General features: G+C 37.8%; 1 protein-coding gene across 2 annotated transcripts in view; it reads right to left on the bottom strand.

The window, feature by feature from the left end:
- Positions 1–16,974, bottom strand: part of TFPI (tissue factor pathway inhibitor) — a 32,523-nt gene that overhangs the window by 9,600 nt on the left and 5,949 nt on the right. For both annotated transcript variants that reach the window (XM_027884441.1, XM_027884440.1), the window contains exons 2-4: positions 12,856–12,975; positions 6,814–7,014; positions 2,355–2,393 (exon numbers count right to left, since the gene is read on the bottom strand). In XM_027884441.1, coding sequence (XP_027740242.1) covers positions 2,355–2,393; positions 6,814–7,014; positions 12,856–12,970 — 355 coding nt within the window. In that variant the 5' untranslated portion in view covers positions 12,971–12,975. The remainder of the gene's footprint in view (positions 1–2,354; positions 2,394–6,813; positions 7,015–12,855; positions 12,976–16,974) is intronic.

The following is a 16,974-nucleotide window of genomic DNA, read 5'->3' as shown; positions in this document are numbered from 1 at the left end:
TTCCAGCCTGCGCATTGGATTTTTTAGGTGAGACACAGCGTGCGCGGAACTGAGCCCACCCTTTAATCCTGAGGTTCATCTGCTGGGGCCAAGCATGCTTGGACGGTGGCAGCGAGGTCCTCAGGACGTAGATGGATTGCCTTACGGGCTAACGAGCTCCATCTGCCCGGGGAGGGGCCCCGACCGGGAATCGAACCCGGGTCTCTGCAGTGACAGTGCAGTGTATTTTCCCCTGGACCACCGGGGGCTCCCGATAAATAAATAACATATTATATATATATATATATATAAAATGTATATTTATAAAATAATGTGGAGCATTCTAGGGATACTTGTATTGCTTCTTTTTCTCTTTTCAAGCAGCCAAGTAAATCATATCTTAGAAAATGACAGCTAAGGATTCCTTCAAAGTTTCCTCCAACACTGAAGCTTTAACTCGAAAATCAGTTTTTGTTCTGACTTAAAAGACCCGAATCTCAGCTGGATCATTTGCATCTAAGCACGTGGTCTTGTAATTTATATAGTTGTTTTAGTCAATGTAATTGTGAATTATAAAGAAAACAATGTTAAAACAGAATGAAAAATAAATAAATAAATAAAATTTTAAAATTATTTTAATTAAAATTAAAATTATATTCTAAAAATAAAATCATGTAAACAATAATAAACTATATGTGAAGACATTCTCAAATTCTTGCTAATAGATACTTTGAAATAGGATTTTTGTCTGAGCTGACTTGCAGAGGAAAGTCTATTTAGCCAGTCATATCAGATGTGACATAAAAAAGCCTCCCTTACCCATAAAACTTCACGAACTATTGAGACTAAAATGTGGCCAGCGAGCTGCCATTTTAGTAAAAATTGCTACAGAACGATTACTTTGAAGCTCCTAACATTTTTGGAGCAGATTATAGAGTCACAAAGAGGTTAAGCCTGTTGCATCTACTTTAGCTAAATATATGTTCAAATTCGTTGCTAGAACAAGGTTATTATTAAAAACAATTAATGCACGATATATTTATATAAAATATTTTATAACTCATAACTTGTCCTTTTCCAAGAATTACTTGGTAATATCTTGTATTTCACTTGTTATAAAACTTTACGATCAGCAAAAAATAATTTTCAGAGAGTACACGTAAAATTAAATCATCAAAATGTTCTTGGGTAAAGCCACAAAATAATAATAAGGGTATGCAGACTACAGGATTATGATTGATACTTAAAAACAAATGTTCTTGGTTTAGAACATGCTTAATTAAAATGGTTCTTGCAGAAAAGGGAAGTGAAGCCCAAACTAGGTGAGCTCAGATCGAACTTTTACAGCCACTTTTGGAGAGAGAGTTCATGAAGCCAATATAATCCTGACTATAAAAACCAGTATTATACTTCTAAATGCCATGTCTTTCTCCAGGGACTCAATATGCAAGACTGCATTACTGGGAACAATAGTAAACATGTAATGATGTTGATGATAACCATGAGCTAAATTTAACAGAGTATATTCTGGTTTGTCATTAAAAACAGGGAACTAGGGTCAACCAAATAAGCACCCATTCAAGCAATCCTAAATGAAAGGAGTGATGAAGGAGGGTAAGCAGCAAAAGAGGAGCTGATTTATGAAAAAGTTTACTGGAGTGTGTGTTCAGGGAACTCTGGCCACCAGCAGTGGGCCCAGTGCAGACACATCCCTAATGTGCAAAGGGGAAGGGTAGAAGGAGCCTTCCCGAACTCTATTGTAAATGTCAAACTGAAACATCCTCATTAGGAACATGGGTTACCTCAACATACCAGCAGTGCTCCAGGTAAATGGATCTCAGTGCTTTAGCACTGGCTATTTTGGAGCTCTGGGTGTCAGGCATTTAAAGTGCTGTAAACTGTTCCCTTCAGGAGTGGGAAACTTGCTCCCCTGTTTGATGTATAATTAGGGGATCTGCCCTAACCTCTGGTAGCTCCTCCACAGACAATGCTTGAAAAGTTCTGTTTCAGAGTGATTTTTTTCCCTCTATTTTTGCTAACAGTGGAGCAAGCTTTTAGCTCAAAACACACAGTATGAGTTCCCTGTCACGGTTAATTATACAGTGCTTGAATCTCTGCCGAGTCTTTTTTTTCACTGACAACCATCAAGATGTGTTTATTTTGTGGAGAGATTGTGGCTACCACCTTCACTGACCACAACTGTCCTCAAATTCTATGATGAAACTGAAAATGCAGAATAAGAACTCACTTTCATCTGACATTGCTGTTTCTGTTAGGAGATAGCTTGGAACAATACCTAAATAATTTAACAAAAGTAGCTAATAAATACTATATTGTTGTATAAGAGTCTGAGATCACTATGTAAATGTAATTACCTTTCTTCATTTGTGCTACCACCGTCTTCCCAGAGAATTCTGCAATATAAATAAAAATATTTAGGAAAGGTAGACATGTTAAATCTCACCTGTGGTATCAGTGTGCTTGGCAGTGACAATAAGCACTGAGGAAAAAGAATGCAACATCTCTTTCCTTTCTTTTTTCTCTTTATTAGAGAAGTAGCACAAAATCTTGTTCTGGAGGACTGAAGCATCATTTCCTTTGTATGAGAAGACTTGCTACACTGGAAACCTGAGGTTATGGAATGTACTGAAATTAAACTATTCCAAATATTGAATTGAACCAGGAAATTTCTGTCATTGGATCCAGAGGCCCGTATTATGTAGTCTTACTTCTCTAAAGAGGAGTAATTAGCAGACTAACAACCCAACTGCTGTAGATGCTGATACTGCAAGTAGCTTTGGACACAACCTAGGGAGACATTAGGACTTCTCTCCTGCTGTCCAATTCCCTTTACTGTGCTGTGTCGTGTCTGAGTAAAGTTTTCATTATGCTGTTTGTGACATTAAGGCCCATTCAGTCAAGTATCTTTAGGGCTGTAAGGATGACAAGCCTGTTTGCACTGCTCTCTCAGAGCGTGATCAGCAGTGCAGAACTCGCTGCTGTCATTTTTAATGGGGGATCCTGGGTTTCATTTGATGAGCTCAACAAACTGGATAGCTCAATGCACCCCTGAATTCCTTTTCAGTGATTGAAAACAAATCTTCTTCCCCTTCTAGTGGACTATCTAACCATAAAATCACAAAAGAATCCATGGAAAGGTCATCTCAACCAACATCTACGAAAAGCTGACGAGAGAAAAGTGACCAAGGAGAGCTGATGCATTTTCTATTAGAGATACTTTGCAAGGCATGTGAAATAAAAGCTTCTGGACTTCACCTCCTAATTGCATTGCTTCATAATTCTAGTTTTGTACCATATAACCCTTGTGTGCTAAAGTTCTACCCCAGTTTTCTCTGGAAACATGCTGCTGTTATATTTTCAAAGCAGATCTGTGAGGTACAGATTCTGTTCACAATATACATTTTTCCTTCTACCTCTGGGACAATGCAGCTGGCATCCTTTTAAAAAAAAATTATTTAAAGACATGACATGCATTTTAAGGTGACAAAACATTTCTTTGAGCATACTTCCAGCTTGTCATATTAGTAAGAGTCTTTGCCTTCAACGTTTAAACGTTTGAAACCCGTGATCTAAACTACAGGCACACATCAGGCCACTTCACTAATCTCACTCAGCTGTCCCCTTCAGGGCAAGATCAGCAATCATGTTTTGGCATACTATCTCTACTCTTCTGGCAGAGAACAGGAAAAATTTACTGTGAGTTTATACAGGCCTAGAATCTTTTAATCTTACTACCATGTCAGCAGCGTCTTTTTGCTTCTGGTTTCAGTTAAAACGCCAAATCCCTGTCGGAGTTAATTTCTTCTTTGTAAACAAACTGCATTTCTGAGTAGATTTCCTCTGTAAATAATAGACATTAGAATTGCTGTCACGACCAGAACCATTTAACAGTAATTATTTTCCCAAGTTAGAAGGTTAAGTATCCTACAATGTATATTCACTGCCTCGAAAATTAGGACCTTTGTGCTAGTGATGACACCTGTGATTCCACTTATATCCAGTAAGCTGGATATAAGTATCCAGTAAATGAAGCATATAGGCAAATACCTCTTAAAAGTAGTTTTTTTATTCCCTGCAGTGGTGAGTATTGGGCACAAGAAACAAAACACCACAGATGATTTCTGGGAAACTTAAGTCAGAACTAGGCTTCTTGAATCTGAATACTGTCTTTGAGAGTGGTCGACCTGCAGCTGGGCTCTCTGAACTCTGTTGTACTGATTTCAGTCAATTCTATCTTTGGTGGCTTATTCATTCAAAAAATGTTTAAAAGTCATCCTGATCTGGTAATGCACTCATGTTGTCTCATTTATTTTTGTATTTGTGCTGAATATTAAAAATCAAACACTTTGATTATTCACATTGAATAAATGACATTCATGTCATCTGAATTTATATATATATTACATAGCTTCCCTTTCATTTATTTTTATCTTGATCTTCACGTTCTTCACTGTGATAATTTAGTATCTCAGATTCTTCTTTATTTTCAAACACTTAGGTAGCACTCATACTCTCTTTTAAGACTGATTTCTTCAGTTACTAAATAGTGATCTTCCTATAATAATAAATATTTAAGCATAAATAAGGTGAATGTAACTATATACTACAAGACTGGACAGAGAGAGCTAGCTTTAACAAAAAGAATTTACATAATTATATTGGGGCTAACTGAATCATGTTATTAAAAGCGGTTAACTTAATATTTTACTTTGGTTTATGCCTGATGATTGACAGAATACTGTATATGACACCAAGCCATTTTATCTGCTGTTCTTCATTCAAAGAATACAGAAATTATGAGCCTTTATTGCTCCAGTTCCTCCAAGCAGATGTAACTCTTGTAGAGTTTTGGATCACTGTTATCCATGCAGAGAAAACTAAACTTGGGCTGAGTGCCAAGATGCAGACACTAAACCAGTTCTCATTCTAAATAACTTCCAGTTTTATGCTGCAGAGTTATGCCAAATATATGCCAGGATGGGATTTGGTCCAGAAGATCTGTTTCAGATTTTGATGCAGTATATACATGAGAATCAAAGCAAGACTATTATTCAAAATAGCAACATTAGATTGAAGAAATAACTTATAAATCTTCACTCGTGGCACCTGATCTTGACTTTCGGACACTTCATTCCAAATTCTGCATTTATTAACCCTGAATTTTTCCCTTCATCCCTCTGTTTTAGCCTTTAAGTTGAAATTTTGGGCAAACACTCCAAACTGCCAGCAAGTCACATGTTTAGGAGGACATACTACAAGTCCTGCAAACAACTCTACCCCAAGCATGGCAAAGATGCTGTGGGTCCATCCTGGTTGGTCCAACCACCAACCAGGTATAAATTAACAAAAATCAGCCATGTGTCAGAAAAACAAGAGCTATTTCACATCCTGATATTCTGACACTGAATGCTGATCAAGGAAAAATATCTTTAATTTTTCAAGTTGAAAGATTATATTCACTAAGTTTGTGGAGTCATAACTTGAAACACATTAATCACAATTTTCTAAACAAAACACTGTAGGAGTGAAAAAATGCCTTTTAAGTTTGGTATTTTTGTTGTTGTTGTTTTGCTTTGTGTTTGTTTGTGAATTTTGCAGTTCAGCCACGCTCTTCTGGCTCAGTCTGTGTCAGTAAGAAAGCAACTCTGCTTTACTCTTGTAAATTGTAAACACTATTGAAAATTGGTAATTCCTAGTAATTTTTATTAAAAAAAATACAGATGTGTTTGAAACAGACAGTGTAACAGATTTAAGGCCCAATCACAAATACTTCTAACTTAACTCCTGGTCTAAGTAAATGAACATCCAATATGACACTTGGGAAAAACCCCCACATAGTGGATATACTTACTGTCTGAGGGTTATTACACACCTTTGGTGACTCCTTTATATGGATTTTTCTTTCAATTTCCATTGTCCCTCTCCCCTTCCAATACATCCCTATCACTTCCTGTTAATGCAGCCTGACACATTCCATCGAATTCCCATAAAAATAAAATCCATATTAGGTATCCAGAGGAAACCCTCAGTAAGACTTTAATTCCTCAAGTCTCTAAACATATAAGCTTGTCAAATTTCTAACTCCACTGGCATTAACTCCTAGCTTTAAGAATCTTCTAAATTTCATCCGGTCCTGTGAGGGTCTTGTACAATGCTGGAAGCCTTACTTAATCACAAAGTTCATTTTAAATTCCAAACTCAGCATTCACAAGGCCCTTTGTGAATATTGTGCTGTGTGTCGTATGCTAAATTTCATTTTCCTCTTTCTAATGATTAATTGATGAGATTTCAAGAAAACAGAGCTGGAAAATGGCTGTGACTGACATTTTTTAATGAGAATTATCTACTACTGTAGTTCTAATTATGTTGAAACAAAAAAGATGTCCAAGATGCTGGACAGCTTCTACCAGTTTCTCAAGTGAAGGAGAAACCTGGGATCAAAAATGGAGTTAGATACTCTGAAAGCAACAAAGAACATCTGTGCTACCCACCAGCTTAGCCCAGCCTCAAAATCAGTATCACTTCAGTTCTAGCTAGAAAATAAACTTTCTTGCACTGGTGTCTCTATTCCAGAAGTATACTAAAACAAAGTCTCATTCTAATTTCCAAATCCTGAAGGTTTGCTTGCAGAATGTAAAATAATTCACATGACTCCAGCCTACTTGGGAACATAATTAGAGGAATTGCATTTCTGTATTAATGGGAATTGAAGAATTCCCGTTAAGAGCTGCTGCTTCTACACTTCACGTGGTTTGTAAACAAGAACAACAGATGCAAAAGAACTGACAGAAGGATACAAGAACGGGTACTGGCCTGTTACCACACACTTCTTCTGGCATTCTTCCAGCGTCAGAAAGTTGTTCTCATTGCCGTGGCATCCACCATATTCAAACACTTCACACTTACGGCTTTGGATGTTGAAGAAGTAGCGCAGGTGGATGGCTTTGCACGGGCCATCATCTGCTTTCATGGCACACACAGAGTGCCCAAGGATCAGGGGGGGCAAAGCAGCACCTGCAATGCAGATGAGAAGTAGAATAAGTGTTAGTAGGTGTGCTTCACTACGTAGTGTAACTTCAATATGACACTGCTTGTGTTCTCTGCTGGAGAGGCACCACGGAACATCTGTTTGCAATGCTCTGGACACACTAAACAGATGCAAAAACAAAAACATCATCTAGGCTGCAATGCAAATTCCATTCGATCAAACCGAATGTGTGGTTTCAATTCCCAACCCAAACAGCTCATGTTATAAACTTCTTGAACTCCTCATCCCAAATCTTGAAATAGCTACGGACAGCGGCTTAGTCACGAGGGCCAGTGGGCAGTTCTGAACAACAAACACGGAGAGAGAAAATCCTAGCAGCTCCTAAAACACGACTGCCACGGCAGAAAGGATTCCTTGGGCTGTCTTCCAGGCACTTCTGACAGTGAGCATCGCTCCTAACGACACTTCCCGTGAAGCAGCGTGAGACGGACAGAGCCCTGCAGAGGGCATCGCTCCCCTGTCGGATTGTGCTCCACCGGGACACAAACCCAGCCCCAGACCACTGAAACGTCGTCACACAGTCTTTTTCCTCTGACCTCGCTGTCCTTGCATTACAGCTTTCAAGAGCTAGGCAGACAAGTAGAGGGGAAACAAAACTGTGTTATCGAGTGGTGTAATTTTTATGTCTTTTGATATACATTGTTAGGTCAGGGAATGTTTTGTAAATGTTTGTCGTACGTATTGTGAAGAACTCCAGCCAAGTTGACCACTGTCAATGTCTATAAGGAAATTCTCACTAACATCTGAGTTGCTGATACTTCTCCCTTATAAATATATGGTTTAATAGTTTTTCCTGTTTTGCTTTGAACTATTTTACTGTGGAGGATTTTGAAAGCTCTACAGAGCTGGTGTGATTGCCACAGCAGCCAGGAGAACAGACCTGAAATTTTTCATTCATTCTCCTACAGCTAATTAGAATACTGATGTCTCAACACATATGTCAATATACCTAACAATGGCCCAGGAAACAGGAGACAAAACAAAGGATGGGGACAAGAATTCCCATGATTATTGCACTGCCTCCTCCTCCTACTAGATTAAGTTTCCAGTTTTAATTAAAAGAATCCATAAAAAATCAGGCTTTATGACTTGATAAAAAGGAAACCCATCGAACTAAAACACGGTTTCACTACCTCCTAAGGCCTTTCCTCTGCAGTCACAGGGATGGTGTTAACCAATGTCAGATGTACTGACATCTGCTAGCATAATGACCAGCTGTGTCACACTTTTTGGCAACTGGACATTTATTTTCCTTAAGAACGCTAGAAAGTTGCCATGGTTTGACGAAAATCTGTAACCTGTGAAACTCCCAGGGGCTGAACACTCCAGCTTTAAACAGTAACCAAGTGACTGAAGAAAGAACTCGCTGAGGGGTTCATCGGAACTGAATCATTCTTACGTCTGGGAACAGTGAAGGAATTCTTCCCCATGATTTTACACCTGGGAACACTTAACTCTCACAGATGATATAAAATGAGCTTTTCTTCTCAGACTGGAGCAGCAGATGAGAAGGTAAGCTGGAGTGTTTGACCAGCAGACCTGCACAGGCACAAATCTGCCTGTACTTGTTTCATATATGGAATATACCTCAAGAAAACTAATTCTTAGGCTGAGGCCTCCTCCTCTGCTCTTGAACACTGGAACAAATTGTTACTACTACATTTTAGGTCTTGTGTGAAGAACACAGGATGGGACATTCAGAGGAGATGTCTGTCAGGAAGGTCAGTGAATATTCTTCAGCAGAAGCACAGGAAGTTAAAACTCGAAGGAACCTTAAGAGTTTCTTATCCAAGTGAAAGAAAATTCTCAGCAACCTGAAGGAGTCAGTTCCAAGATTTCACTACCCTGCTTGCAAGACAGGCCTTCCTTGTAATGTACCACCTAAATATTCTTATCTATTAAATAATATTTTGCTTCCCTTATGCACAGACAGAATAATTCAAAACCATATATGTATATATACATAGAAAATCACACTAATTTTCTAATCTTGCAATTCAAGGCTGGTGCAGGGGAGAAGGTGGCCTCCTGCACTCTCAATCTTTAATTTGGGTCCTCCAAATTTGGCTCCTGCCCAGGCTGATTGAAGCCTTCATGGTGCAGCAGCTTCCTTGCACTCACTGCACTACTTCAGCAGCCCACCTCTGGTCTACTTTCTCCCTTTTGGAAGACTTTTGCCTCCTCTTATTTATCTCCCTACTAAACAAACTCATTTCTTCCAAACTTTTTATTGGTCTTGCTTTCTAAACCTTTTGTAACTCTTATTTGGATCTTTCTTGTTAGTTGGATTACTGTTAAATTCTGCTGCCCAGAGCTGAACATAACCTAAGGCATTAGCAGTGGCAAATAGAGTGGAATAATTATCCTTGGGTTTTTGTTTTGTTTTGTTTTGTTTTTTTCTTAATACAAGACAAAATCACTTGGCTTTTTTTTTTTTTTTTTAAACAACTTTTGCAATGCTCTGCAAATTCATTTTGCTTTCCAGCAAATATAACCTTATTATATAGGTGCTTCAACAGTTGTTTTCCACCCTATGAGTGATGAGAGAATCAATGAGTATTGATTCTGCTTCATAAGTAAAGCACTCCACATTTGTCATTAAAAAAAAAAAATTAGTTTAACTTTCCACATTGGACATGACCCTATTGGATATTCATTACTCATCCAATTTAGGCCAACTCATATGATTCAAATAAATTTAGGAAATCTATATAATTATAGGACTGTAGTACCCTAGACCAAGAAAATTTTGTTTCCTTAGAAATACATGAAACAATTGTTACAGCTGATGCTCATTGTCACACTAAAGTTATTACTTACCATGCTAAAATTAAACTAAAGCAAAGCAAACTCTCCTCTCCCCTTTCTCTCCCACCTACTCCCCTCGATTTTTTCATTAACATTCTTTAACACACCGACATTGTGTTAATATTCATTCCAGTGAGTAAATCCACTGAGAGAGTTCTGACAATCTGCAGTCAGAGGTGCTGCAGCCCTGAGCGCACAGTCTTCAGGGGAGCAGGGCAAAGCTCTTCTCACACTTTATTAGGAAGCAGCGTAATATTTCAAAAGCAGAAGTGGTGAATAATAACTTTAATCCTCTTACGCTGATACAAGTGAAAACAACACCTTTCCCCCCGGCTGCGGGCATAACAAAAGACTTTAATTTGACTTGTAGTCTCGTAAGGATCATCTGGCAGGGCTGCTTGTCAAGACAATCTCCTTTTAATTAAAAAATTTCTATCCTAAACCTGCAGCACAATAAATACGACGGCCAGGAGCACTATGGTGGAGCTGCTTCTCAGAGCAGAACTATGTAAACCGAGAAAACAAAGGTCGGAATATTTCTGGCTTTTCATGGCAGATACTCCGTGTTTTTGTTTGCTTAGGTTGTGTATTCTCAACCCTGCACGAATTCCCGCAGTTATCCCTCAGTTACAAAGCTACAGCTGTCATCTTTTGCAGCCTTTCTCGTAAATGCCTCCCTCTGATAAGCGGTATCAATACTGAGCACCTTTGCCGCTGATGAATGGCTGCTTCTTTTCTCCCCGTCGTTGTCAATTTGACAGCTTCCCACCCACGCGCTGCTTTCCGAGCTCCTCGCACCCACGTGTTTCCTATGCTTTTTAAGAGGGCACATTTATTCTTGGCAAACTTTCGCAGAGGAATGAAAAAACACGTTCGGTTCGTGAGTCATTTGCTTCAGGCTTTGGAACATCAAAACCGGAGAGTTGCCGACCATATAAGGTATTAATGATCAGTACACATAAACTAGTTCTTTTTATACCAGTCATTTTTTGTTATTACCCTTATTTATGGGTGGAAAAATCCCAGGTTTTGCTGGAAGAGAACAAGTTAATAATACTTTTTTCTCCTATTGGACTTGCAATTTCAATTATGTAATTCAAACAGACAAACCTCCCACTTCTTAAATCTACAAAGCACTCAATGAGGTCCAAAAGCACGACATTGCAAATAATGGATGCACACAACTTATTTTATCCTTTAACACCCCAAAATTATGGAATGCTAGGGTAAATTATGTCATTGCTTTATGACTGTCTAACTTCAGAACTAAATGTCATCAATGAAATTGCACCCTACGAGATTTATACCTTTAAAGTCCGTGAGTGCAGAATTTAAATCTTGAGAAACCACAAATATCACTTTAAATAGCAACAACCTAAATGTTTTATGGAAGTAGAGTACTATGAAAGTATTTTGTAAACACTGTAATTGAGTCTTCAGCAATCACTAAAACAGGTTCCTACTTTAATTTCTAATAATTACATTTGATTGCTTTTTGCTTTCAAATCAGAGCTCAAAAGTTCAACTGTTTCTCACACTAAATCAGTTACTGGTCACATAACCTTAAATAATTGGTTGCAAAATAACCAGTGACAAAATTAATGCCCAGTACAATAACTATTTCATTTCCTTGGGATTATTTTTCTTGTTGTCTTTTATAAACAAATTAAATAGAGGAAAAAAACCTAAGCCAGCAGATTTCTTGTTCTGGTAACAAAGTGTGCAAGGCAATTTGGACAGTATGAACAGCAATCTTAGGCTAAGGGTTTATATAAGACTTAGAGTTGCAGGGCAAGGATAAACATGACTTTAACCTCAAACAGGAAGGGCATTTGTGCACTTCAAGGTTAAGAGGAAACAAATTTATGCTGCATGAACAAGTTTTTACTACAAAACCATGCTAATATTTCTGTCTTAAAGAACACTGCTGCAGAAGTCTGACACAGAGAAACAATCTGGATGGAGATAGGACGAAATATGGACAGATAAGCAGAGTGTCAACACAAAGAAAAGGTTCCCCCTAACTGCATTGCTAGTTACGCTTCAAAATCAGACATGTCAAACAGAAGTTTCCACTTCATAGTTCTTGATTGAGAGAACATCCTTCTCTTAAGGAAGAGATCACAATTTTAAATCATTTTCTAAAGGAAAGAAGACTATTTTAGTGTACTAGTGTAATAATTTAGTGTATTTTTCCCTCATCTGCTTTCTCAAAATTGTTTGGGAGGAAATGAAAATACCTTTCCCAGTGATATCCAGGACAGAATTTTGATCCATCCTGGTTAACTTCAATAAAGTAAACAAAGATCTTACAATGGTAAGAATCCAAGAACCTCCCCAGTTCTAACAGTCACACTTTTTTTGTGAACAAAACTCTCTAGCTGGTGGGTTTTTAATCATAGAATTATAGAATATCCTGAGTTGGAAGGGATTAACAAGGATCGAGTCCAACTCCTTTATTTATCTAGTGATATCAAATCACTTGGGGCTATACAGAGACCTTCTCCAGGGCCCAGAAAAACAACCAGGACAGTAATTGCATCATTTTGAGACCAAATTTTGCGCATGAACTGTGACTCAGGAGAGCTGTGCACAGGACAGCAATCTACAGTGTTATTCATCATATTTCTACTCCTTTTGAGAGGGGAGATAAAACCTGAGCTTGCCAGCTCGATGTTCTTCTCCCTAAACAATGAACTTTTCCACAATCCTAAAGCAGAGCTTTAAGGGAATTACCTTGATATCTAACCCAATGTTTGTTTAGGATTAGGAGTTCCAAAAAGTTTGGGAAACAGAAGCCTTGACAGAAGGCAATTTTGCTCAAGCTTAATACACAATTCTGCACATCTCTCTCCTAGTTCAGAACCCATTTTTAGCTTAGCCTTAATGGAAAATTTTGGGAATTAAAGTTCTCAAGTGCAGAATTACATTCACAGTGCACTTTAACACAGTAGGCTTTGTTGCTTGACAGTTTTAGGTGTTTTGCAGTAACCTCTTACCCTCAACACGCTCTTCCTCGCTGCCATCTGACTCAGCAGTTGCACGCCCAGTGACACAGCAGAACAGCAAGATGAAGGTTGAAGGTAAGGAACATCCCTTCTTTCTTCCTTTCATCTTCCCTGTATAACCTAGAGAAGATAATATACACACTTTAGTCAAATTCCTTGAGTGTTCTGCAAAAGCCATGAGCAGGATGTTGTAAATACACAGACTGGGAGCTTTGGGAATAACGGGAGCTATATCAGTATAATCATATTGTAGACACAGCGAAGAACAAGACAAGCTGTGCTCAGCAGATTGCACGTCTCCTGTCCCCCCTCCAGCACGGATTAGAGGCATTACTATTACTTTTATCTCAAGCCACAACTGAAATCACCTCCCAGAACACGTAATGATATAAAACCTAACACTTGGCACTTTCATTGTGCTGATCAGCTTTACAAAGTGTATGGTTGGTTGCCCAGTCAAATCCTTCCAAACAAGTTTTCCTCGGTCTGCAGGACTTGGGAGTCACTGCCACAAACACAGAATTCTATTTTTAACAAATATTTGATCAATTTATAGTTGCACACGTGGCATTCCACGGGAGTCAGGGAACATTTTGCAACTTCACTGTCCTAAGAAGTGTTTTGTCTCCTGTAGATCCTTTTAGTTGTGGGCACCTCACTTAAGTGCAGAGCTATCGTTTTTCACATCGTTATCAGTGCAACCATTCACACAAAGAGAGCACCTTGATTCCATGGCAGCTGGCGTGCTCAGGTTGCCACAGGTGAGGTTATGGGTGCACGTACAAAATCTGGAAAAATTTTGCTTTAATTTTGTTAGAAATGCAGATTTTCCAACTAACAGAAAGTTCCTCAAGGATCTCAGAATCCTAATTAGAGGATAAGCTAAATACCTTCTTTGCTCCCAACAGGTGGATTCCCTCAAGATATCCTCTTCTTTTAAAGTACAATACTAATTTTTTTTGCTGAGTTAATTAATACTAAGTTAGTAAAAACTAAAGCTCTAAGAAATGGGAAGTTCCCAGCCTTCAGACACTGTTCAGTGTTCCTGTCTACATGCCTGTGAAGACAGCACATTTCACCAAGGAGAGCCAGAATTTTCATTTCTCTCTAGGAAACTTGCCCTCTTGGATACTTAATGGTTTCCCAACTTGCAGCATATGTAGGAGAAAAGAAATGGATTCTTAAAAATAACTCCTGGAGAAATTACAGACCAGACCCTGAGGAGCACTAATTATTTGGGCAATTTTTTAAATTGACAATTCCCTTTAGAAGGCTTCAGTACATAACGTGGTGAAAAACACTGAGAGAAGTCTTCCTTTTTTTTTTTTTTTTGTTCTTTTTCTTTTTGTAAAGGAGCAGAATTTTGGGATCAAAGAAATTTCAGTTTTAGCCAGAAAATATGACAGTGTTAACTTGGTCATAATACTTTCCTGTCAAGATCAACAAAAGGATGAGTGTCTTTCATTCCATCTAAGCTCAACTATTAAGCTTAATTCCTAAATGAACAAATAAAATGCTTTATCCATATACAGCTGAGCAAAATATTTTTCAAAATAATTCAGATCTCAGCTTGTGCTTTTAATTGTGACTTAAAAAATCGTTCCTCAAAGACTGTTTTTTTCCTTCTGCGAACAAATTCAGAAATTTTTGCTTTCTAGTAGAGATGCAGTAACCTCTCCTGGAATAGAAACCAACTTTTTATAAGTTCTGAAACGTTATGTAAACAGATAATACATGCAAGTGCCACAATTACTCATTTTCAGCTATTACTCAAGGAAATAGTATTTTTATTCATGATTCTAATTAAAAATTCAGTTTTAAGTTCCTTTACATGCAAAGCTTTGTTGGCACATGATCTTGGAAGTATTTTCCATTTTTATCCAAGGGTTAGAGAAAATCTTCCAGCAAATCTTTAAATTCAGTGCTGATAAAAAGTCCAGTCACACTTTAAAAACAAACTAACTGTACAAGGCAACCTGAAGTTATCTAAGACTGTCTTTATGAATTGAGAGATATCAGAGTTGTGAAGTTAGTTCGGTATCAACTAAAATTAAAATGAAAATAAACCCACAATTAAGAAAAATGTTATGGGGAGAAATATCAAGTAAAAAATTTCCAGCAACTGCACAAGTACTTAGCATTGCAATGTAAATAAAGGTGGTGAGAGTTTGACATCATCCAGGCTCAATTAAAACTGAAATATCATCCAATTCTCAGGTTTGATGCTTAGGTCTATAGTAATAGCTTTCAAACTTTGTGTGACTCCTGTGAGTTCAATGGAATAAAAAATTATCAGATACACTTTCAGCTTTATTTTTTTTTGAAATGACATGGGAAGGGGCAATTATCTAGCACATTGTTTTCCTTAGAAGTAATCATTGCCACAATCGTGACTGCTCATAAAGAAACCTGTAAATTATCCACAACCTCAACTGCCTACAGATTAATTCCAAGTTTGTCCCTGGGCTCTCATTTTCTGTATTTGAGTTTTTTCCAAACATGGCATCAAAACTCTCACTTAGTTCAGCAAAATTTGATTTGAATTTAGGTTTTTTTTATCACTCAGATTGAGGCTTTGGTTCCTTCTTCCAGGAATCTCCAGAATGTAGATTTAGGTTGCAAAATTTAGTAATTAGTTTTTAATCCATCTTCCCATATTCTCAAAAGCTGGTTCCCAAGCAGAAGAAAAATCAATCATCAGCCAGAAGTGGAAATCCTCAAAAAGTTTCTATGTTTTTCATTTAAAAGTAGAATTTAAATTACATTTAAAAGTATCATGAGCTGCCATATCTAATTGTCACTGTGTGACTATGAGGATGAATTGCTGCTTCTGTACAGAAAACAAAAATCTTCCAAGGGTACAGCATTCCTATTCTTCCATTCAACTCCTACATTTCCCTTCAAAGAAAGAGTGCCTTGTCAAAAGCAGGGCATCCTGATGCTTGGGCAAGTTCCCAAGAAGAAAAGTGTGGGCTGTATAACTGCATATCTGCCTCCCTGCTGACCAAACACCATCTCCTTTATCCTGTTTTTAACCTTCCCAGAGGGTCAAACATTCCCAGAGCACTGTGTCAGGTGTGGGTGGAGGCGGGATGAGTGGGGTAAAGGTTTTGCTAATGAAATGCTTAAATCCTTCTCTAGCTTAATTCTTTCTTAAGTTTCCTACAGGAAGACTAAAATCCAAGATCAAAGTGAATTTGGCACTGCTTTTTCAATTAAAAACCTAAATCCTCTAGAAAAAAAAGAACAACAAGTTTTCTGCCTGGATGTTCAGCTGCTCAGTAACAGAACTTTAAAGCTGTAAGCCTTTTATGGTATGGATATAACTTTCCTTTTTAATGCATCCTGGCTGTTTTCATTGTGTTTATTTGGAAAGCACAATTCAAATATTTCATGTATGATATGTGGCTCAGTAAAATATTTGATGCACACGTCTGAAAAGGACTGTCATGGGAAACGTTTCAAGTTCAAATAATTCATGTTAAATGGTCTGATCATTTGATCCAAATTCTGAAAGTTCTGAGAGTAAATAGTGGCCCTTTCCTCCAGAAGGCTTCTACCTTAGGACAGCCAGGGATCAGTCCAGCATTAACACTGGCTTTTCTCTACACCAAAGTGTCATTAATGTACAATTCCTTAAGAGCTGACACTCCACTGCTCCCAAACTACCTCCCTTTTAATGAGGCATTTTTATATCTGTAACAGAGAACAACAACCTTACTCGACAAAGGAGGTGGAAGGTCTGTGGGTAACAATTTGCACCAATTTATTTCCTGATCTAATTAAATACTTTTATCTCTAAATAACACAATTGGCTTCCATCAGGCTGAAATACAGCTAGACCAAGTAGACCATAATCAAGGCAGCTCCCAAAAACAGATCCTTATTACATGGTCTTATAACTAGGACTTTTTTATCCTGACACCTAAACACAGAAATAAAAGAAAAAACAAACTTGATGTCTTCTCCATACACTTTGCAGCCTTTGGAGTCAGACCTTCTATGTGTGTGTGTGTATATATATATACGTATGTTATTTTTTTTACCCAGTAGTCTCTTCAACACCAATTTCCATAGTTACCTGACTGTTTAGATGCAAACAATTTTCTC

The sequence above is a fragment of the Empidonax traillii genome, unplaced genomic scaffold, assembly GCF_003031625.1.
Source record: "Empidonax traillii isolate 1590-97213 ecotype Southwest subspecies unplaced genomic scaffold, ASM303162v1 scaffold145:size929809, whole genome shotgun sequence".
NCBI lineage: Eukaryota > Metazoa > Chordata > Aves > Passeriformes > Tyrannidae > Empidonax > Empidonax traillii.
This window is presented reverse-complemented; position numbering and strand designations above follow the sequence as displayed.